Below are 22,878 nucleotides of genomic sequence, written 5' to 3' on the forward strand. Positions count from 1 at the left end.
TTTAAGTCAATACCAAATTGATTTTTGCCAACATCTAGAATTTTTTACACATATGTTCACTAATTAACATCAAATATGAGCGAGGCACATACAATGGTGGGCAACATGCCCACATTCTCAACATGGAGCATACATTCAGTAATTTTAAATGCTTTTTAGGATGCTAAGCGTTGTGCTACCTTCAAAAATTAAGCCAAGATGCTTTCTATCATGCTTTGAGTTTAAAGCACAATAATCAGCTTTTCAAGGATTTTTAAAACTCATCCATAAATCTGACTGGGTTCAATGGATGCCTTTTTATTTTGTGGTACAGAACTTTGGCATCATTTTTTCAGTCTTATCTATAGCTATTGACCAAATTTAGTTTTATTTCAATACTATTTCAATAATTTTAAAACCTCTTTTAAACTACCAACCTTATTAATGGCAGTATTCCCTTTATTGTTACACTTCCATAAACGTCAATTTTATTGGTATTGCCAAGAACCATGTTATTATGAGAATACCCTACAAATTTATTAACAATTGTCTTTTTAAAATTTGTGTTCTAATTCTTTTGTGGTTATCTTTAGTAATTTCTTCTCATTTCAAATAGTTGATTTTATTCTTCACTACTAACTATAAATAAATACCTGGTTTATTTTCAATTTTTCTTATTTAGTAATTTTCTTTTACAGCTTGGTCTATGCCTTAACAATTTTACTATATAGTTTTTTCATTGTCATTAACTTCTAGTGTGTAGAGATGGTCCATGACTCAGATGTTTCAATTCAGGATATTCAAACTTTATGATGATGTGAAAAGTGATGTGCATTCAGTAGAAACCATACTTCAAATTTTGACCTTTTCCTGGGTAAGCTATAAGCAGTATGATACTGTCAGGAGGCTGGGCACTGGCAGAAAGCCGCAGCTCCCAGTCAGACAGGGAATCATGAGGGTAAACAACCAATACTCTACAGTGAACTTCATTGTCAGTGTTTTTTTGGATATCATGTTCTGAGCACAGTTAACGTACAACAGACTAAGCTATGATGTTCGGTAGATTACATGTATTAAATGCATTTTCAACTTAAGGATACTTTCAATTCACCATGGGTTTACCTGGATGTAGTAATCCCATCAAAAGTTGAATCATCTGTAATTGCAATTTTACTTTCCTTTTAAACTCAAAGGTGATTTATAAAGGTACTTTAAAATGTAAAGTTTTCTACTTTTGTTGTTTTTTGGGGGAGGGAGGGAAATGCTTTGGTTATTTTTAGCTTTATTCGCTCATACTATCTTTCCTTGTTCCAGTTTAGCTCATCTTCCTAGGCCTAATATATATGTAATCTTCAAGAAGTCTTTCTTCTACCCTGCCTGTTCTCTCCCTTCTCTAAACCTTTATAGGTATCACTTTACACGCACACCATTTGTATTTGTATATCTTCCCCCCCAGATCTTCACCCTCAGGCTATTTATTTCTTTGAGATTTGTAACTTAGTTCAGCACTTTGTGAGTTTTCACCGCAAGACTCCACTCGATGAGCAAGTATTTATTGCGAACCTACGTATGCACCATTGCTAGGCACTGGGAAGAGCATTAAATGAAAGATGTAATCCTGGCCTTCAAGAAATTCAGCAGGAGAGATGAACAACTACACATGTTAAATACCAAGTGAACTTCGAGAGACTTGGTTTGGTAGGGAGATAACGTGTACACGCAGCTCACAGCACTGCACATAAAGGGCAAAAGCGAACAAATCCGTGCAAAGGAGAAGGGGGGCAAAAGGGTGTTTAGATACAGCTTCACCGTAAACAGGTTAATAATCCCACACAGTGATTATTCAGATATATATAATCCATAGAACCTGCCTCTGAATCACTAGGACAGTTTGTAAGAAGAGAGAGAGGAAAACAAAACGCTGATTCACGATTGGCATCAGAATGGGGGGAAGGGGCATTTAAATTTGCGTTTTAAACAAACTCCTGTACTCAGGCCTTCCAAGTTTTTGGGATACAGAGGAATTACACTGCGCAGACCTCTTCCCAGAGGACAGCCTGCGGCGTGTCTCTTCTCTTCCCACCCTTTCCTCCCCGCGTAGCTGTCCGTCTTGTCTCCGGACAACCGCCCCCAGTCCAAAGCCTCCTCCCGCGAGGTGAGGGCCACCCACACCCCCGGAAGCACCACGTAGGGACTCAAAGCCTCGCTCCGCAAAGGATTCGGGGAAAACGCAACGGGCCAATCTAAAGCGCGAAAGAAGCAGCTGGAGAGGCCCGCGGAGAGGTTTATTTGATTGACGCGAAATGTGCCCAATGAGAGCAGAGGACTAGTGATGCCTCCGCCTTAATGGGCATGCCATTAGCAATTTCCACCAATCCGGCTCAGAAGTGTCTACCTTGTGGGAGGTCCTCAAGGCCGCTGAGGTCGTCGGTGTGTGTTGAAACAGCTTGTGGAAGTCGTGCTTCTTTGGGTAGGAGGTTAAAGTCGTTCTTGAGAGGAACGTCTCTGTCCGAAGAGAAAATGAGTTTAGCTCTGAGGTCGGTAATGAGGAGGCGGGAATGCTCTCCACAGCCCGCAGCGGGCCCCAGGGCGGGTGTGTGTGGAAGGGAAACAGTTTGGGGCCGAGGCGAGGAAGGGGTTGCAATTGGGGACGACGGAAAGGAGCCTCGGCCAACCTTCCTGGGCCCGGACCCCTCTGCCCCCGAGCCCTGGTGTGCCACAGGTGATCAGTCCAGTGCCTCTCTGCCGACGTAGTCATACCTATTAGCGCCTTGGCTTTTGGACCGTCTAAGAGATGCTAGCTGTTTTAGTTCCAAGGAGGCAGGGAAATATCGCGAGGTTTTTCGCGTTGGTTCTGCGAGAAATCAGGCCCTGGAGCATCTCTTCCTTCAGTTCCCCCTGGTGCAGGGCCCCCACCTCAGCTGCACTGCTCCTGACCTAATGTATATTTTGGAAATAACACAAAACGCCTTCTTGCTCTTCTCCTGGGGCCCTGATTTACGGTTATTTGGAGACCCCAATTACCTGCATTTCTTGAGTTTCTTGACCTCATTCAGTTCACCCTGTAATCCTCTGTCGGTTGCCCCCTCCCCTGGCCTCGTCTACTGGGGTGCCAAAAGATGTATACACGTGACTTGCATTCATCTTTAGTTACTGGTATATATTATCACAATTTTAATACAGGTTTTTCCTTTTTTAAAATGTGTATATGTTTTTTGGCACCCCCCTGGAGATGTTTTACCTTAAAAATAACTATGTAGTTACATCACTCTTAAAAAGGTGTGGTGTTCTGCTAAGGGATAATGGTGGTGTATCTTTGGATGGGGTCAGTTGTCTGTGGATTGTGGACTTGGCCGCTTTGAATCGTGGGAAGAAAATGACTCCAGTAATGTTCAAGCTGGTGTGAAGTCTGGGCTCTTGTGAAAGATCTTCAGCTTTATCCTACCTCTTCTAGTCATCTCTTGCCTTTCTTATCTTTTTATAGATTTCAGAGAACACCTTCAAATGCGAATAGGTCATGTATTCTAATACAATCTACTGGGTTTTACATTTTAAAGTTTTATAGAATTTTCTGTTTTAAAACTTGTACAAGTTTTGCAGCCCTATTTGAAAACTTAGAACACTTAGGTGGATTGGCATCTCTTAAGGAAGACATTTCTGGCTTTTAAATTTCCTTTTTAAAGTTTTTTCCAGAGTTTATGAGAAATTAAATCTACATTTACATGTTAAGTGAGACTTGACCATTGACTCTTCCTATTATTATATCGAATTAGCACAAATTTTATGTAACTTTTGGAGTTTAATAGTAGTGATATCTTTAGACTCAATATTTTGACTTATTTGTTAATGTCGGTGGAAGAAATTATAAAGTGCCAAACTGTTAGAAATGAGTAATCTGAAAACATTTCTAACCTACAATGCCAAAAGACTTCGTAAGTTAATTGATAAATTACACGTTTTTTGATAGTAATTTTGATAATTATAAGCACTATCAAAGGTAAACCAAATATATAATGATTGTCAATTATAAATTTTACTTTTTTAAAAAACACTTTATGTTGTAGAATGATTTGAATAGTAAGTATGTTTTTTTATAATAAATTTGTTTTTTTGTTGGGGTTTCTGACACAAAGAAATGTTTCTTATTCGCAGTTCTTGCTTCGTCCACAGTAACATTTGTGGGAATGAATACAAAGCTAGGAAGAAGGAAAGTTAGGTCCTCATATTTTATTTTTTAATAAGCTGTAGCACTATTAAATATTTTTAAATAAGTTTGGGGAAGTACAAGTTTATAGCAGCTCAAACTATGCAATGATCAAGGCTTTGACTCATGTAAGGATACTTTATCTGTCTCCAAATACATCTTTTAAGAAATTTAGAAAATTATTCACTGGTTAAATTTTTCGGTTGCATTTTTGAAATCTTAATCATCTACAGGCATTAGGAGAATAGGATTTAAATGGACTTAATAAAGTGGACTAAATAGGATTTAAGTGGACTAAACTTTATTCTTTTCATTTCATAGAAATGAACTTGTAGTAGACAAAACAAAGAGGAAAAAAAGAAGAGAACTCTCTGAAGAACAGAAACAAGAAATCAAAGATGCTTTTGAACTATTTGACACCGACAAAGATGAAGCAATAGATTATCATGAATTAAAGGTAGTATACTTTAAAATGTAGTATATTTTTTTCTGTTAAAGTGCTTTGCATTTTTGACAGTTGGTTAAAAATACATTTCTAAATAAGTATTTTAACTAAACTCTTTTGGAAATTTGAAACCCTTTTAAACATTCACAGTTAAGTGCTATAATAAAATTGAATAGTACTCTTAACATTCAAAAATAAACTCCTTTTCATGGTAAAATGAATAGCATTTTAAATGTGAAAAATATATTCCTATGGAGGGGCTTATTTTTTTATTTTCATAATTAATTTTTTTCAAGCTACAGGATATAAGCCGTTTGTACTGTATTCTTCTCCCCACTTTTTTTTTGAGACGTTCTTTTTTCCAGTTGGTGGAGTGTTATTTATCTTTTAATTTGAACATTTTCGTAAGTCTCAACCTACCTTCTCTGGTGCAAACAACATACGTGATGTGTGATGTTGACCCAATGATAAATGGGGAAAAGTGTCTCCTTTAAGGTTTAGAATTACTTATAAAGATACAGGGGTATAAAGATAACAGTGTTTGGGTAGTATGGATCTGACACTCAGCACAATGAGAAACGTTTTATGTAGCTCTTTAGCTCTTTTTCCAGCTTTTTAAAGTTTTTCTTTTATAATGTCTCTTTTTTGTTGCCACTGTTATTATCTTGGTTTGGGATCTTATTTCATACCTGGAGCTTCCTAAATGGTTTCTCCATTTCTAGTTCATCTTGTACACTACCATTAGATTCATCTTTCTGAAATCCTTTCACCATATTCTTCATTGCTTATAAACCTTTAGTGACTCCTCGTTGTACACTGCATAAAATTCAGATTCCTTTGATTTTTATTGAATGTTCTTCATACTTACTACCACCTACTTTTCTCATTTGCTAGCTGCTTCCACTTGAACTCTTCTCATTTAGATAAGGTAAACTGCTCTGTTCACTGCCCTCAAGCTTATTTTTTATTTTGGTGTCTGTTTTAATACCAATCATCCTTTTCTAAATACTCTTCTATTCCACTTTATCCATACATCAAGGAAAAACTCTAATGTCTCCAAGTAAGACGTCTTTAACCAGTAACATGTCTCTCCTTCCAACAAGATCTCTTCTTTCTCTAAACTCAGGGTCAAGTACTACTTGATAACTAACCATGTAGGGTCTGATGATAATTCTTTAATATTTTTTTAATCTCCTCTAGTGTATAACTTTTTAATATTCTGTGCCTTTTTTTCATTTTGGTTGTTAACCTTCTGAGAACAAATAACTTGTTAGATCTGTGCACTAAGTCAGTACATTGTATGGTGTATTCCATAAATACTCATTGATTGGTTTGTCTTCAAATGGGATACATAAGTTTAAAAAAATTCTATTTAATTTCAGTAGTGAAGAAAAACTATCTCTTTGCTATTTTAGGAACATAAAACATGCAAAAATAATGTGTTGTCATCTCTTAAGTGGTAAAACTTTATTTAAGAATTTGAAATCACTTTTTTTTGAAAGAATGCTTTATGATTTGCTTTTCCCTTTTAATCCAAAAGGTGGCAATGAGAGCCTTGGGGTTTGATGTAAAAAAAGCCGATGTACTGAAGATTCTTAAAGATTATGACAGAGAAGCCACGGGGAAAATCACCTTTGAAGATTTTAATGAAGTTGGTGTGTATTTTAATAGTTTTTGTGATTAGCAGTTGTTAGGAAATTATCTGGTTAATATTAGTATTTTTTAAATTCTCAGGGTTATGGAATTTTGTTAGTGAACATTATTATATGTGGAACTCACTGGGGTATTTTGGGGTGCTGTGTTGATTTTCAAAGAAAAAAGCTTTGCTGTGGGATTTATCATTTTATATTGTTTTGTTTTGAAGACTCTAACCACAGATCTGTTGTATAGTTTTTTATGGAAAGATGCCTTTCTAAGTAATGTCTGTTTAGACAATGTGACAAAACTAAAGGATGATCCAAAAAATTATTTTCTCACAGTAAAACAGAAAATTTGCTGTCCTTTTGTTTGGAAAATATTTCCTAAGACCATTCTGGCATGTGATTTTTGTTTGCAGCATGGGAGAAGAGGAAACCTGTAGCAGTTGGTATCTTTGGCTATAAAGTGCATGCCTTCAGTTTGTCAAAGGTTATGAGGGGCTGCATACTGTCTATGATCTTGATCTCAATGAATGAAGTCATTTGGTTACAGTTACCAGTGGGGGAGGATTGTAGTAAAGGAGGTAGTTGGCAGACTGGAAGCAGGAGAAAACATTTTAGAATAACCAACTGAAGATAATGTGTCATGGGCTTAATATGGTTGAACGTTTGTATAGTTGATTTCAGTGAATTATTTATAGCATCTCTATCTATCTATCTATCTATCTATCTATCTATCTATCTATCTATCTATCTATCTATCTTTCTTTCTATCTATCTATTTATCTATCTACCTACCTACCTACCTACCCACCCACCTACCTTCTTTAGAAAAGAGGATTCTGGAAGGCGAGGACTTTGCTATTATTATATTACCTAGAATTTTATACATAAGCATATCATATAGTTAATTGTAGGTATTTTTAATTTTAGGTATTTTTAAAATTCAGTATGCTCACATACAAATGCTTTATTTTAAATATTCAGCAAGAAGCCATTTCAGAATCAAAAAGAAATGGCAATTAGTACATATGGAAAAAATAGATTCATATCATTATACAATTGTTTTGTTTTTTTACCTGAAAACTCAAACCTAAAGTGAGGAAGAAGGCAGATAAAGGATAAATCTAAAAAAGAGAAAGGACGGTACAGAAAATCCCCAACTTGTAAACCAGCAAATGACTGTTTAGAGAGGCAGCTTATCCCTTTGGGGAGCATATTTCTTTTTTTCCTCTATAGTTTGTAGAATTGTTTACTTGAGAAGGAGAGAGCCATCTCTATTCCTTTAATGTTGAAGCTCTCCTGAAGTTTATGGTCTTAGTGTAAGTTTCAACTTAGATTGTTTATTTATAGAAAAGGCGTTAAGATATAGTGGAAGTTATACTAGGGAAAGAGCTATAATTCAGGTACATTTGGTACAATGTAGTAGTTTAGTATGGAAATTTTGGAACCAGATTGCATGGGTTCAGATCTTGATTTTGCTACTTACTAGCTGTGTAATTTGGCCATTTTACTTCTCTGTGCCTCATTTTAAATTATAAAATGGGGATAGTTGTATTATCTCATTGGGTTCTTATGAGGAATAAATAAGTTAATAATATGTAAAGTCTTTAAGAGAAAGCCTAACATATAGTAAGTGCTATTAGTATTTGTTGTTATTATTACTTTAAAAAATAGTTTTTATTTCGTTTGTTTCAATGGGTGGAAATAATCATATGTATCACTGGAACATAAGTGTTCCTCTCCATATATTTATATTGGTCTGATTACCTTTTTTTCATAGTTGTAGGCTATTTTAAGTACTACGTCATTGTGATTCATAATTTTAGTAAACATATTTCATCTTAAGTGAATACAATGTTTAAGTTGTGATTTTTTGTTATCAATTGAAGCCAGAGTCCCATGCTATCTCCACCTTTTCCTGATCCTCCATCTTTTCTGTGTTACGAATAGAGCAGATACACTGAATTCCTTCTAGAATAAAAGACCATGGCTGAACTTCAGCCCTGACTTTCAAAGATCAACCTTTTGTACTTTAGCTATCCTAAGGCTATCTATCTAGGATACCAGCGGTCAAATACAAAGTTATTACTGTCTGGAAATCAAACAGTCAAGAACTATGTATTCTCCCCATTTTTGGATTATTTTTGAATTATGTTGTAGACTTTGGGACAGGTAACTCTAAATCATAACATTTGAGTCTTAGTTTTATGTACCATCTTTTACTATCTAATGATACCGTTCCAAAGTATTTCTGGATGAAGTCTGACACTTAACCAGGTTCTTTCCAATGCCAGGAAAAGGTATTAAAGTACATTTGATGTAAGTTTAGAATCTAGACAGGCTGAGGGTGGAGAGTAACAGGTGATTTAGGAGTTGCTGCTTTAAAGTAAGATAAAAGTAAGTCAGATATTTGTACTCCCATCTATTTTTGGCACATACTACTTATTATTTCATTGTCTATATAGAATAGAATATTGTATTACTGGTTTTGTTTTGCTCATTTAACATTTGCTGAATTTTTTGGCATTTGGTACCGTGCTGGGGTGAGGGAAGGATTAATTAAAAGTTATTAAGAGGCTCTTCTTTCAAGGAGCTTACAATTTAAATGTAGGAGACCACAAGGTATGATGCTATGCGATAGATTGTCATTTTGACTAGGGCAGGAATTGGCAAACTACAGCCCTTGGGCCAAATTCAGCTGCTGCCTCTACACTGCCACATCCATTCTTTTATGCTGCTTTTGTGCCACCATGGCAGAGTAAGTACTCAAACAGACCTTATCCCCTCCCTCGCACCCTACCGCCCAAGCCTAAAATATTTACTACCTGGCCTTTAACAGGAAAGATTTGTCAGTTTCTGGTCTAGAGCAATTGAAGATTTGCAGAGGGCATTTTTAAATTTAGGCCTTTGGGAATGTGAGTAGGATATCATCCCAAGGAGAAGCTTGTGGGTCTCAGAGTAGAGAAAGGCATTCTGGGTAGAGAAAACAGCGGAGAGTGGTACCAGAAGTATAGCATGTCTGGGAAAGTTCAGGTACTCCCAGGCTTTAGAGGATAGGGAATGACTGAAAGGAAAGGTAGCATTAGAACAGATAGGTAAAGTCTTAACTATCATACAATGTTTCAACTTAAGGCATCAGAGGACCATTATCAGTTTTTAAAGAAGAATAGATGACATGTTTTAGAAAGATGTTGAGAGTATTAAAGATGGCTTGGAGGGAAGAGAGACTGCAGGCAGGAATAATAGATGTTTTATGCTGAAGGTGATGAGAATGAAAAGGGATACATTTAAAAATAAAAAGGGTAGCATCCTCAGAACTCTAGGATCTGATCACTAATTAGATTTATGGGATTAAAAGTGTTCAGACTTTTCAAATATGGGAAAATAACTGTTAATGGTGCTCTTATCTTTTTGGGGGTGTGGCATTAACAATTATCTTGGTGATAATGGGAGGAGTTTGGGCTCCAAAATACTGAGTTTAATGTAACTGATAAGTTTGGATAGAAACTTCCAGAAGGTAGTAAGAAATATAGTTGAGGGGGGTAGGTGGGTGGTAGATGAGGGTAAAAGGGATCAAATTTTGGTGATGGAAGGAGAACTGACTCTGGGTGGTGAACATACAGTGTGATATATAGATGATGTATTACAGAATTGTCACCTGAAACCTATGTAGCTTTACTAACAATTGTCACCCCAATAAACTTAAAAAAAAAAGATAGTTGAAGCTATATTTATATATATTTATATAGCATTACCTTTAATGATTTTTGATAAACTTTTAATGTGATATGTATTTTTAAATTTGCTGTATTAAGTGAGTTTTATAAAGTGTAAGGTCTATTTTGAGGAAGAACATTTCTGATAGTGTAATTAAATCATTTGAAAATAAATGGAGTTACATGGACAGAAATTTGTGAAATATTGAACCCACCTTAACTGCCAACATGTCAGTTGACTTATTTTCATCAAAAAAAAAATGTATTTCTTAGAATGAAATTATACTTTGTAGGACAGGAATAGAATATGAAGGCATGGAGGAGAGTCAACACAAAGTTTAATGTTCTGGCTGTCCAGAATGATGGGTGTTTATAGTTCCCAAGGAAAGTTACATTCTAAGGCAAACTATTGATAAGAGATTATATAGACACATAAGTCTGAAGTAGCTAACACAATTAAAGCACCAGTGGGATAAGAATTTATACATCTTGGATCCCCATCTGTTCCCCAGATCACCCTGTTGCTTCTTTAAGTACATTAATACTTTTAGCAAGCTGCTTTTTTTTGTTCACCTGTCATGTAAATTATTTAATTGGTGAAGAAAATTTCTTAACACTTTTTTTTCCCCTTGTCCTGCTTTTTTGTTGGGACTAAATTCAAAATAAATTGAGTATGAGCCATAGAGTTAAGTGTGGTATTTTATTTTGGTGTTGTGGCTGTATATATGCCAACTCCTTTTTGACTGAATATTTATGAGCTTTGATGATTTGCATACTTGTACTATATTTCAATTAGTTACTTGGAAGACTCTTTGGATAAAATTAATGGATAAAAGAAAACTATCAAATATATGTGTAGATGATTTAACATTAGCTTCAATAGGTGCTATTCTAAAGCTCATTCAATCAAATATGATGAAAGAGCAGCAAAACAACAATAATTTATTGGGGATTTGAATTGTATTTTTCTGTTTCGATGCATTAAACATCCCAGTACTTTCCATCTACAAGTATTTGCAAGTTTTTAATAATTCTGTAAACCTCAATAGGATTGGATTATTTTTAATGTCACAGTGAAAGTCATAAATAACTTTTGTTGTAGTGATAGACTAGCATGTAGAATTACTTCAGAGATATTACATATTTTTAGAATTTTATCTAGTAACTTAAAAAATTTTATACCACGGATTTGTACTTCAGTTTTTGTTATTGTAGCTATTGATTAAACACTGGTAATACTGAGACTATTGAGTTTACCATATTATTATATAGTATTACATTTAGTGTACTAAAACATTGGTACCTTCAGCTATTAAGGTCTGAAATTACTGAGTTAATTTTAGTTAGTAGTCTGAAGTTGCTATCTTGCTGAACAAGAGGGATATGACTTTAGAGAAATTTCCTTTCCAAACCTTTTTTTTTCCTCCTAGCTGTCTTACTGCAATCAGATTCAATTCTTTTAATAACTACTTTTCATATTTTGAAAAACCAAAAGATTCTTCTAAGCATGAAGATATGACTGGAATTTTCGTTTACTGTCTGAGATTGTGTCTGTATCAATGATAGCAGTGCATTTTATTAAGTCGTCAGGGTTTTTTTTCTTTGTTTTCAAGTTGGATTAAATTTGAGAAACAATTAGTGTTACTGTTAACTTTCGCCAGAAAAGAGCTTTATCTAGTTAATTTTAATTGTTTTGTTGGTATAACATCTCTACAACTAGGTTACAAGCTCCTAGACTTATGCGCTTGATGTCAGTGGAGCCTAGTACAGTTCTTAATAATAGTAGACCTTAAAAAACTATGATATAAATATAGTCCTTTTTATTTTGTCTGATATTTTGTGTGATATAATTTTGCTTACTCTTATAATAGGATGAATTGTTGATTATAAAGGTTAAATTTTTAAATATGGATTTTGTTTCTCTAATTTCAGGTTTATCTCTGCGTGTTTGGGCTCTGATTTGGCATTTTATTGTCAAACTAAGATTCACAGCTTTACTTCTCATCTAATACTTAGTTGATTTCACAAATGAATGCCTTTGTGATTATAAAGGTTTGTTTTTTATTTTATTTTTTAACACTAGTAACAGACTGGATATTGGAAAGAGATCCACGTGAAGAAATACTGAAGGCATTTAAACTATTTGATGATGATGATTCAGGTAAAATAAGCTTGAGGAATTTGCGACGTGTTGCCAGAGAATTGGGTGAAAACATGAGTGATGAAGAACTTCGGGCTATGATAGAAGAATTTGATAAAGATGGTGATGGAGAAAGTAAGTTTTGGGTAAAACGTATTCCAAGTATTCCTAATATACACAGATAGTAAATTTTTCTAAAACCAAATTATTTTCAAGACCCTCTGTAGACTGTCTCTATTTAGTGTAATTGTTAATCCTATAATGGCTTTTTTGCATAAATATTGTGCATATTTGATTTAGAATGAAGCAGACATTTAAAACCAACTATACAGATTGTAATACCATGTTTCCCCGAAAATAAGACTTAGCAGGACAATCAGCTCTAATGCGTCTTAAAATTAATATAAGACCGGGTCTTATTTTATGATAACACCCGGTCTTATATTAGTTTTTGCTCCAGAGCTGATTGTCCGGGTAAGTCTTATTTTCGGGGAAACATGGTATGAGGTTCCACACTTCAAGAAGGTATTTGCCTTGTGGATGAAACATCACCAAAATTTCAGCCACTTAGTAAAATTTCAGCCTTTAATGCCTTCTTCCTCAACCTACATGCACTTCTAACTTGTTACTAAGTTTTATTGATTCTATCCTTCAAATGTTTTGAATCTGTTTTATATCTTTGTTTACTGCTGTTGTCCTAGTTCAGGCCCTAATTTCTTTGTAGGAATGTTGTTATAGCCTCATTCATTATTTTCTTGGGTGCCTGCTGGGTTCAGTGTTGTATGTGCTGATTGGTGCTACGCCATGAAAAAGACAGATGTGGTCCCTGCCCTCACTGACTTTGCAGTCTTTTGTAGCCTCCTAATGTCTCTCCATGCCTGTAGGCCTCTACTCTTCTTAATTCAGTCTATTGATAGCATTCTTTTCTTAAAGTATGGGTTTGATGATGTCATTTCCCTGTTCAAACACTTGGAATGATTCCTCAGTACCTATGGAGTTCAAAGCCTTCTATGATTTGTCTTACCTTAAGTGTCTGGTTTTATTTTCCACTGTAGTCTGCCACTTAACCTTCACCTTCCACACACGCGCACATTGACAAAATAGACTCTATCATGAAAACACTTTTTTATTCTGTGCCTTTCATCATGCCATTTCTTCATCCTAGAATACTCTAATTGCTGATTGCTGTCTGCTAAAATGTTACTTGTTCTCTCAAGTACATTTTAAACTTCCATCTTTATCTCAAAAGCCTACCCCAGTGGTCTGTTTATGAATTTTAAGACTTCCATTGAGGGCCCATAGCATTTAGAGGAATCAACTATTTTGACACTTGTATATACTGCCTTCTGTTAGTTATATACACCTGTATATCTCTAAGTATGTTGTAAGCCTCTTAAGAGTACTATGGAATCACATAGTTTGAAAGGCCTGAGACTTTGGAATCATACAGACGTGGATTTGAATTGGATCTCTACCATTTGCTTAGTTCATATGTAATTTTGTGCAAGTTATCAACGTTTTCTGAGTCTCAGTTTTCCCATTTATAAAAATGAGAATGGTAATACCTTACAGAATTGTTGTATTAAATGAAGATAGTTGAAGGTGACTAGCCTTAAATATAAGCTTGCTTTCCTTTTTTTTTTCTTCTTTACTCAACTTTTTATTGCTCTGCATTTTCTTGAACATAATGAGTGCTCTAATGTTTGTTGACTTAAAGCCCTGAGCGGAAGTGTGTGTACATTAGGTATATGTTGATATAGTACCAACTATACATACGTACATACATACCTACATACATACATAATATATATCCAGACAGTACCTTGGAAATACTGACATGCTTTAATAAGGAGGTAAGATAGTAGCAGCTAGCTCTCAATTCAGGTTTGTAGATTGTCTTTTACAATTGTGCATTATTGTGCTTTCTCATATTTATGTGAATATTAGTTGAGCATTATAAAACTTTGCTGTTTTTAAATACTAGTTTTTTTGAAGGGTATTGATACAGCTATTTACATTTTAAAACAAACATGATTAAAACTTGAGGAAATTCAAATGATTTCTTAAGCTGTCGGTCTAATATTTGGACTCATAATCCATTGCCTTAATATTTAAAAAAAAAATGTGTCTTCCCTAGCTATTATGACCCTAAATTAGCTTTAAAGGACCTGAGTTCTGTAAAGGTACTATCTTCAGTGACATAGAGAATCTTGGTATGCTTATTTCATAAATTTTAATAATGGCTACTATATGTGTCAAAAGATCAGATTTGTAAATTTTTTTCCTGTACTAGGCGTATACAATTAGATTTCGGTTTGTATTATAGCTTCATTTGACTGTAGAAGAAAATATCAATTAGGAAGCTGCCTTTTAAATTCAAACTTCATGTGAAACTTTGCTTAGAAATGTATTCATTTCTTCATCCCTTGTTAGCTTGGTCTGTCTGCTGCTTTTGAATCTCATAGTTCACACCTGTGCTTCGTTGCTTGAAGATTTATTTTAGTGCATGCTCAAACCATTTCTTCAGTCCTCACTGCTTATATTACTCCATTTTAAGTCATTGTACAACTTTTGCTTGAGTATCCTACTGTTGTTTATTCAAATAAATTAATAGGCAAATAACATTTTTTTCTTTTTTTCCAAGTGATTGATTACAAACAAAATACAGCTGACGCATAATCTTTTATTATTAAGATTTGTTTCTTTTCTTGGGGAGGAGGGTGGTCTTACTTTAAAGTAGTCTAATCTAGTAGTTTCCAATCTGGGATGTGGGTATCTAGGGGCGAGGGGCCTTCTTAGGTATTATTGCATGGGGTCTGGGAATTAATATATGTATTATATATTGTCTGTAGACCATATGAATAATAGTATTGCACATGCATACATGTACTGCTATGTTTCATTTACCGTGTTTCCCCGAAAATAAGACCTTGCCAGTCTTATCAGCTCTAACATATATTATATTATATTAATTATAATATTATACCTGGTATTATATCATATCATATATTATTGTAGTATAGACCCGGTCTTATTTTACTATAAGACTTATTTTACTTATTTTACTATATTACTTTTTGCTCCAAAAAACGCATTAGAGCTGGCTAGGTCTTATTTTCAGGGAAACACAGTACATCTGTAAATACTATTGTGAATGATAAGTATACTTACTTTGTAGAATATGATTCATAGTAGCTATTTGACATTATCTGTTTTTCAAACAAGACATACTAAATATAGTTGTTATGGTGGCAAGTTCAGAAAATTGTTGCGAAGCATATTCATATGCAGAAAGAATGAGAACTACAACTCTAATCCATTTAGTCTGGCTTTGGGATACTGCCTTAACTTATGTGGGTCTCTGCACCTATATGAAAATCTGCCCATTTTTTAAAAAGGAAGTTAAATATTTTATAATAACTTGTTAATTCAATCATTTGGATTCTTTGGGCTGCAAACTTTTGTTTGGATATTACCTACTTTCTTTGTATATGTTAAACGATCATAATACTTTGCTGTCCTTTTTTGTGGACTTTAGTAATTCTTTTGCCTTTATGAGTTTTTCACTGTTCAGTATTTTAGATCAATGAAATTGTTTTTATTGCATATATTAGAATGATAAATATGGTGAATGAAGAGTTAAAGGAAAAGATATAACATGAAATATAAATAGAGCTGTGGTAATGATATAGAAAGAATCCCTTCTTCACCATCGCTTCCAATATATATAAAATAAAACAGTAAGTCATTTTGGAAAAATGGAAGTAACATTTATAATAACCTGTTTAAAGTTACCACAAAGCTAATAGATGGCAGAGCTAGAACTCAAACTCAGATCTCCATAATGACAACATCCTTTTAACTAACGCAATATTGCCTCTTGTGCTGTAAAGTTAAATATTAATTAGGTATCTATGTTTATGGAGTTTTAAAAATTGCATACTATTATAGGAGGCAATGGTTAGTAAAATATTCAATTTGCACTTAAGATGCTAAAATTTGTTTTTTTCCCCTCAAGAGCCAGATGGTCTCAGACTAATGTACTTAATTTACTTAATTTCTTGAAATTTCTTTATTTTCATGACATGTAATATGATTCACCCTACTAAATGATTGATTTATGAAAATTTTGTTAATAAGGCAGTGTAGAAGAAAATGAAGTGTCATATTGTTTGATTCAGTAAATATTTTATCAAATCCCTATTTTAAGGTAGGTATTGTGCTGGGTTTATTAGCTGCAGGTACCTTGCTATCTCAAAGGTTATAAAACCAAATGTACAAAGGCATCACAGATTCTCTTAAATGTCTGAAAGTCTCACTGGTAATAAAGGAGCTAGTTTAATTTCCTTAGCCACTTTCTTTTCTTCAGGTTTCCACTTTTTTGTTTTTAAGTATTCTGTTTTTATGTATGAAGTTATGGAATAGACTAAATAGATACTTTTGAAATGCTATAATACTTTAAGGTGTTTATACATGCATAATATAAAAATTAAGTGTTTTGTGGTTTTAGAACAATATGAAGATTAATTTGAAATTTGAGTTTTGAAATTTTACATTTGAGAGGAAAAATGTTCTAGATCTTTAAGTAACAAAAGTACTTTTTGAATATTTCGATCATGGCTATTATACTTTTAAAATGATTTATAAACAATTCTAAGGCTGCTTTCATTATGTTGTTTTTCTTAAAAACATATTCTTATTTCCTGTCTTGGTCTAGATTCTTCAGTCTTCAGGGATTGTTAAATGAAGGTGCACAACAATGAAATTGTTTAAAATTTTTATATATTTTAATTTATTTTAACTGGAGGAAGAGAGGGGTCATAGCTTTCATAAACTATTGAAATGTTCATTTAATAGGTTAAAGATCACTACAAGAATTTGTAAGGTTATTGAAAGTATTTTGAGTATTATAGATTTTGTGTTCTCTTCTATGTCTGTTGTGATGACTTGTAGATTTTTAATATTGGATGCATAGATTCATGGTTCTTGATCAGCTTCCAGACAGCTCATTCTTAATTCCATATAGCTTATTTTTGAAGTTTTCCATTGTTTTTGATGGTGTTCTCCTACCTTAGCTTTCTTTCCACCTCCTGTGAAACCAAACCAAATATTTTTATTTTAGAGCCCAAGTCAAGATTTTTTACCTAAATTTTTCTCATCAGTAATAATTCTTTTCCATTATGATGGATTTTTTAAAGCACTGTTATATAGTTTTATTTTAATTATCATGCTTTGTGTTATGCATCAATTTTCCTTTGTTTCAGGTATAAAATGTGACTAATGTGATTATTGAAATGGTTTTCTATGTGTACTTTTTTTATTCCTGATGTGCATATTTTATCTCTTCAACATTTTCAATTGGTTAATTGTTTGTAACCAATTAAGAAGGTTTTCATTATGAACCTTTTTAATCGTAGAAGAAAAAATGTTAGACTAGTACAGCAATTACCTTAAAACCTTCTAGCTAGATTCAGAATTAATAATTTACTGTATTTGTTTTATCTACAATGTGTATATATTTTTCTGAATCATTTGAAAAATATATCATTCACTTGAGCCTCCCTAATATTTTAGCCTGTATCTACTAAGAATAAAGATATCTTTCCTAACTATGATACCATTATAATTCCTAAGAAAATTAACAATTTTATAATATCACTTAATATCTTCCTTACTTCAATTTCAAGATATTCTGGAATAGGAACCCTGGTGTTTGTTTTGGTATAGTACACAACTCCTAGTATGTGTTGACATCACGCACACTTAAAACTGTTTGATTCAGTGGAGTGTTTTAATATATTACCATCCTACAGTCTTTAAAACTTAGAAGCAACTTAAAAGAATATCTCTGTAGTTCTAAGTATTTTCAGATGAAGAAATTAAGATGCAGAACTGTTCTTTGTCAGAGCTATGGTTGGATTCAGGTCTCTTTTTTTCTCATTGTAGTGTTCTTGTTATCATTATCAAAATTACCACTCATAACTTGTACCTTGTTAAAATATGTATTAAATCTTGGGACTTACGAATGCACCTGTTTTAGAAGAGGAAGCATTCTTTTTTGAATATTTTTATTAATAATTTATGCATATGTGTGTATATTGGTTCTTAAAATTTATATTTAATAAGATCACATTGCCTAGTATCACCTATTACTGCTAGGTTGCTTTCTTAAACATTATGCTTATAAACTGGAGGTTCTTAATTTTATTAATGGTTTTGGTATACTAACAATTAGTGTTTATCAGTATTTCATGCATTTACATCTATGTTTTGAAGTTGCTGTATTACCTTTGTAGTTAAGATTAAATTTCTATCTTTTAAAATTACGATTTCTCTGGATGCTTTGGAGACATGGTTACATGGTTTCAATTAGTTTTTCTTTAAAATAGGCTGTTAAATATATAAAAGTTCAAAAAAACAAAAATTTGACTTTCTTTACTAATTCTTATACATTTCATCCTTTAGAATTCCAGTTTACATGCATGATATATTTATGCTTATTTAGGAAGAGACGGTTTGCTAAATGAACTTGTAGAATCAAGATTATAAAGAGGGTTTAACCATTTAAGAAATTGAAATTTTCAAGCTTTTTATTTTACAAATGTGTACAAATAATTATGATTATAATGGGCTTTTTTGTAACATGTTTTTCCTAGTTACTACTATAGAATACAAATTTATATTTCTTATCATTTTTTTATGTTTTTGCATTTATGAAGTTCTATTTAATAAACGTTTAATTTCTGGCAAAGAAGTAAAAGCAAAAGCTATGTGTTGGTTTATTAATAATTTGTATAATATAAAATTTAAAGATATTTAGTGTTAAATAGTAGTATTGTTCCCTGAAAAAATTTGTATTTCTGACTTACATTTTCTTTCTTACCACAGTAAATCAAGAGGAGTTCATTGCTATTATGACTGGTGACATTTAAAGAATTACAAGGATAAACACTAAGAATGTTGCTGTTAATCGTCTTATATTCTATTTTTGTGCTTGGAGGCATGTAAAAAAACTCCCAACTTAGTTTTCTTTTTTCCAAAAGGACCAAAAATATGCATCTTGTGTATTCATATTTTACTACTGTTAAGTTTCTTTGTATGAACAGTATTGTTGGTAGTCTAATAGTTCATAGCTATGTATTTATAATATAGCTTTTATATATATAAAGTTTAAAAAATTGAATCGCGGTACACATTCTTTGAAAGTTTTTATTCATTATTAGTAGTCACTTTGTTTTTCAGTGCACGTTTTCCAGACTTTCATTAATAAAATGTTTATTTTAATAGTATTTTAAAGTTTTGTAAATTTGCTGTTTTATTTTGATTCCAAATATCGATTGATCTTCAACAGTATCTTTCTTAAATCTTTTCTCTTTGCATTACTGGTTTTAGAAACAAAATTGAAATACAAATAGCAATAGAATAGCACATTTTTCTTTTACAAGTTTGACATTTTATGTTTCATACAAGATAATCACTCAATGTAAGCATAATTCCTTTTTTAAGAGTCACGTCTGTCAGTTTGGAGGGAAAAAGTATTGCGCATATAGATCCATTTATCCTGGTGTATTATGTTCTATAACACTTGGTGTCTTAACGTTAAGTTATGACAGTTAAATATGGATGTTTCCTTCTTAAACTAATTGAATACAGTTTGAATCATCTAACTTCTTGACAAAGTGAAAGATTTAAATTTTGGAATTTTGATCTGTTAAGATAATTATCATTCAATTAAACGTCACAGTGATGAAAATAGAAAACTGTAAGCCACAGAAATCATTTAAGGCTATGTTTTACCTGTATAAAGGAACATTCTGTAATTCACCAGGAAACAGTAGAGACAGACTTTGCAGGTATTGGTGGGCTCTTTTGCCTTGTAAAAGTGTGTTGGGGGAAACAAGTGGAAATAGGTCATAGGGAAATGGTATTTATACTGATCTTTGACTCATAATTTGATTCCTGGTAGTATGGGATCTTCCAGGAATAAAGTTGAGTTGTCTATTTTAGTGATCGTTCCTTACATTTCTTGTTTTAAGTCTGAAGTACAGTAATAATATGAGGCATTTTAAGTGTGAGCCTCCTAGAATGTTACATCAAGAGTTATCCACTAGAAATAACAAAAAATCAGCAGGGAATAACATAACTGGTGACATTTCAGAGACTTACCTAGAAAGCAGTTAATTGTTCATCATATTAAAATTTAATTTTGAATGTGAAATCAATGTTTACAGTAGTAACAATATCCAAGGCAACAAATAGACTTAGAAATTTTAAAAGTTTTATCAGATTTACTGATGAATTGCCTTCTAAGTCTTGGTCACAAAATATGTTGATTTCTAGGAAACTGAAGAAAAAAAGATGAACAATAAAGCACAGATAAAAATATATCTAGTTTTGTTAGTCTTTTACCACTTTATTGGAACAAATAACCCAAGCTACTTTTTGTCTTTTACAGAGGTAACTTCTTTTTTCTTAATATAAATACTTACTCCTTGAGATATAAGCAGTTTTGTTTCTTCTATTTTTATTGTGGGTTGAGGAAAAAAGTGCTCATCTGGGTCGTTTATGTTTGTGGACAGTTTCTCCTATAGATGAGTATGAATTATGCTCAGGTATTTTCCACCGTTAATCAGTTACTGTAGTAGTGAAAGGTCAATAAAATTGGCTTAGTAGATGTGGCAATAAGAAGAAAGGAGTGAATTTGCTTTAGAAAAGAAAAGTGGAGGTTGGTATTAGTCACAATTGTCATAGCTGTATTTATCATGCAAAAGCATTTCATGATGTAAAAAATATGTTTCTTGCTAAACTTGCCTAGTGCCTTGCTGTTTGATTTCCTGGTAAGCTTTGATAGTTTGGGATTTGTCAGCTAAGATCTTTACCTTCTCCTTTTTTGTAAGCCTACAAAGTCTACTTTCTAAAGAAGCTATGTCCCTATTTGCAGCTCTGACCTTAGAGTCTGTAGGTAGGTAGTTTGAATAGAGGGGAAATCAAAACCGTATTTGTTATGCACTTTATATGTAGTAGGTACTATGCTAGACTTGCTTAATCATTTATTGCAGGAAATTCATGCAGCACTTCTAATGGGAAACTTTTGCATTTAGTTGATGTGCCGGTGTTAATGGGCTTAAATTAGCAAACACCATGATGAGTACTGTCCAATTGAGTGACTAATGGCCTCAATTCCATTAGCCATCTACCTGGTGCTAGTCTCTGGAGGTAAATTCTCTTGATTTCCTAGTGAAGTGTTCTTTATAAAGATTGTTTACAGTATTCTAAAGATCAATGTGAAGAAGGTAAAATAATTTCAAAAATCACTTAAATATGTAATTGAAGATACGTTACATAAGTAATACATAAAGACTTTGTATAAAGGCATAACTTTTATTTAGCCCCAGTTCCATTCCCATTCCTCTGAATAGCATCAGTGTCAGCCTTATAAAGCACAACTATGTATTTTAACAAAGTGTAATGTAAAGAATAAGTTAAATTGGTACTGGAGAATCAAATAATCAGAAAGGGAACATGAGCTCATTAACTGCAGGAAGCAGCTACCTCCCCTAGAACTGAGGGAACAGAGAAACTAGAAGCTTAGACAAAATGTCTTGTAGAGAAGGCGGTGTACACTGGTAGGTGGTGCTAATATTGATGGAATAAGAAGGCTGGTTTGGGGATTGCTTAGAAAACATGGAGAGGAATCGCTGGAATGAAGAGCACTTGCCTTGGGGATACTGACTGGAACAATAAGCAAACAGGAAATAGCAAGATCCTTTTCCCCTCTTGCCTTCCTGTTTCGCTCTTCTGGTCCTATTAGTAGAGCCTAACAAAAATACACTTGGCAAAAAAGAAATGTAGTTTACTCAGTCCCAACCCCAATATTACAGAGTTGAGTAGAGAATAGTGGTTTAGACGTATGGGGAAAAATAGCTTAATAAACAGCACAGTTAACCGTATATTTTATCATCTGCACCCCAGGTTACTTGAGAGTCAAGAGGCTTGTGGGAGAATATTATTTATGTTGGGAGAGCAAGTGTAATTCAGAACAATCCTGGGCAAACTTAGGAGATGTGGTTACCTGATCTCTGGGAATAGTAGCCATTGTTATTTTAGAAAAGATTATTTCAACCTGTTTCTTTTGTGCTTATATGAAAGTATAGAAATGATTTTTATTGCATGAATATTGTATGCATTCTGCAGCTAAGTTTTATGAAGGAAGTGTCTTTAAAAATTTAGAAACATTAAGTGCTGCTGTATTCCAGGCACACATAGTAGATGTTTACATACATTATATATTTTAATCTTAATAACCTGGGGTAAATACTGTTGGATTGTCTTCATTTTACAAACAGAAAATCAAAGCTTAGAGGGCTTAAGTAACTTGTTCAAGGTAACAGGAATTGGAATTGGAATTTTACCCTAAACTTTCTGTCTCCAAAGCCCACTTATAACCACTAGATTTTTACTGTCTCCTTACAATGATTTTTATAGGCTATTTCAAGGGGTAAAGAATCAGACCTTTAAAACTTCAAAACTAAAAAGTGGAATTGAATTCAGAAGCTCAACAGCACAAGCATTTATTAAACATGTGTGCTTAATCTAGCATGGCATTCATTGTATTGTGTTACTTTGTATGAGTTAGTGTTTGGTGCCAGACCTCTGCAAGCTAAAAATCTTAGTCTATATTTTTGTAGTCGTGGAGGCAACACATTGAAAAAGTAGATGTTTGGGGAAAATATATTACTTACAAATAAAATATT

At 33.2% G+C, this 22,878-nt stretch overlaps 1 protein-coding gene across 7 annotated transcripts in view; it reads left to right on the forward strand.

Annotated features, from left to right (window-relative positions):
* Nucleotides 1–2,378: 2,378 nt before the first annotated feature.
* Nucleotides 2,379–22,878, forward strand: part of CETN3 (centrin 3) — a 608,779-nt gene continuing 588,279 nt past the window's right edge. For 5 of the 7 annotated variants that reach the window (XM_081053674.1, XM_081053675.1, XM_081053672.1 and 2 more), the window contains exons 1-4: nt 2,387–2,516; nt 4,505–4,640; nt 6,169–6,283; nt 12,068–12,259. In XM_081053674.1, coding sequence (XP_080909800.1) covers nt 2,500–2,516; nt 4,505–4,640; nt 6,169–6,283; nt 12,068–12,259 — 460 coding nt within the window. In that variant the 5' untranslated portion in view covers nt 2,387–2,499. Of the gene's footprint in view, nt 2,517–4,504; nt 4,641–6,168; nt 6,284–12,067; nt 12,260–16,841; nt 18,881–19,012; nt 21,962–22,878 lie in introns of those variants that run through there. The other 2 variants (XM_081053677.1, XM_081053678.1) reach the window with 2 other exon arrangements.

Source organism: Rhinolophus hipposideros, assembly GCF_964194185.1.
Source record: "Rhinolophus hipposideros genome assembly, chromosome: 7".
In the NCBI taxonomy this organism is placed as follows: Eukaryota; Metazoa; Chordata; class Mammalia; order Chiroptera; family Rhinolophidae; genus Rhinolophus; species Rhinolophus hipposideros.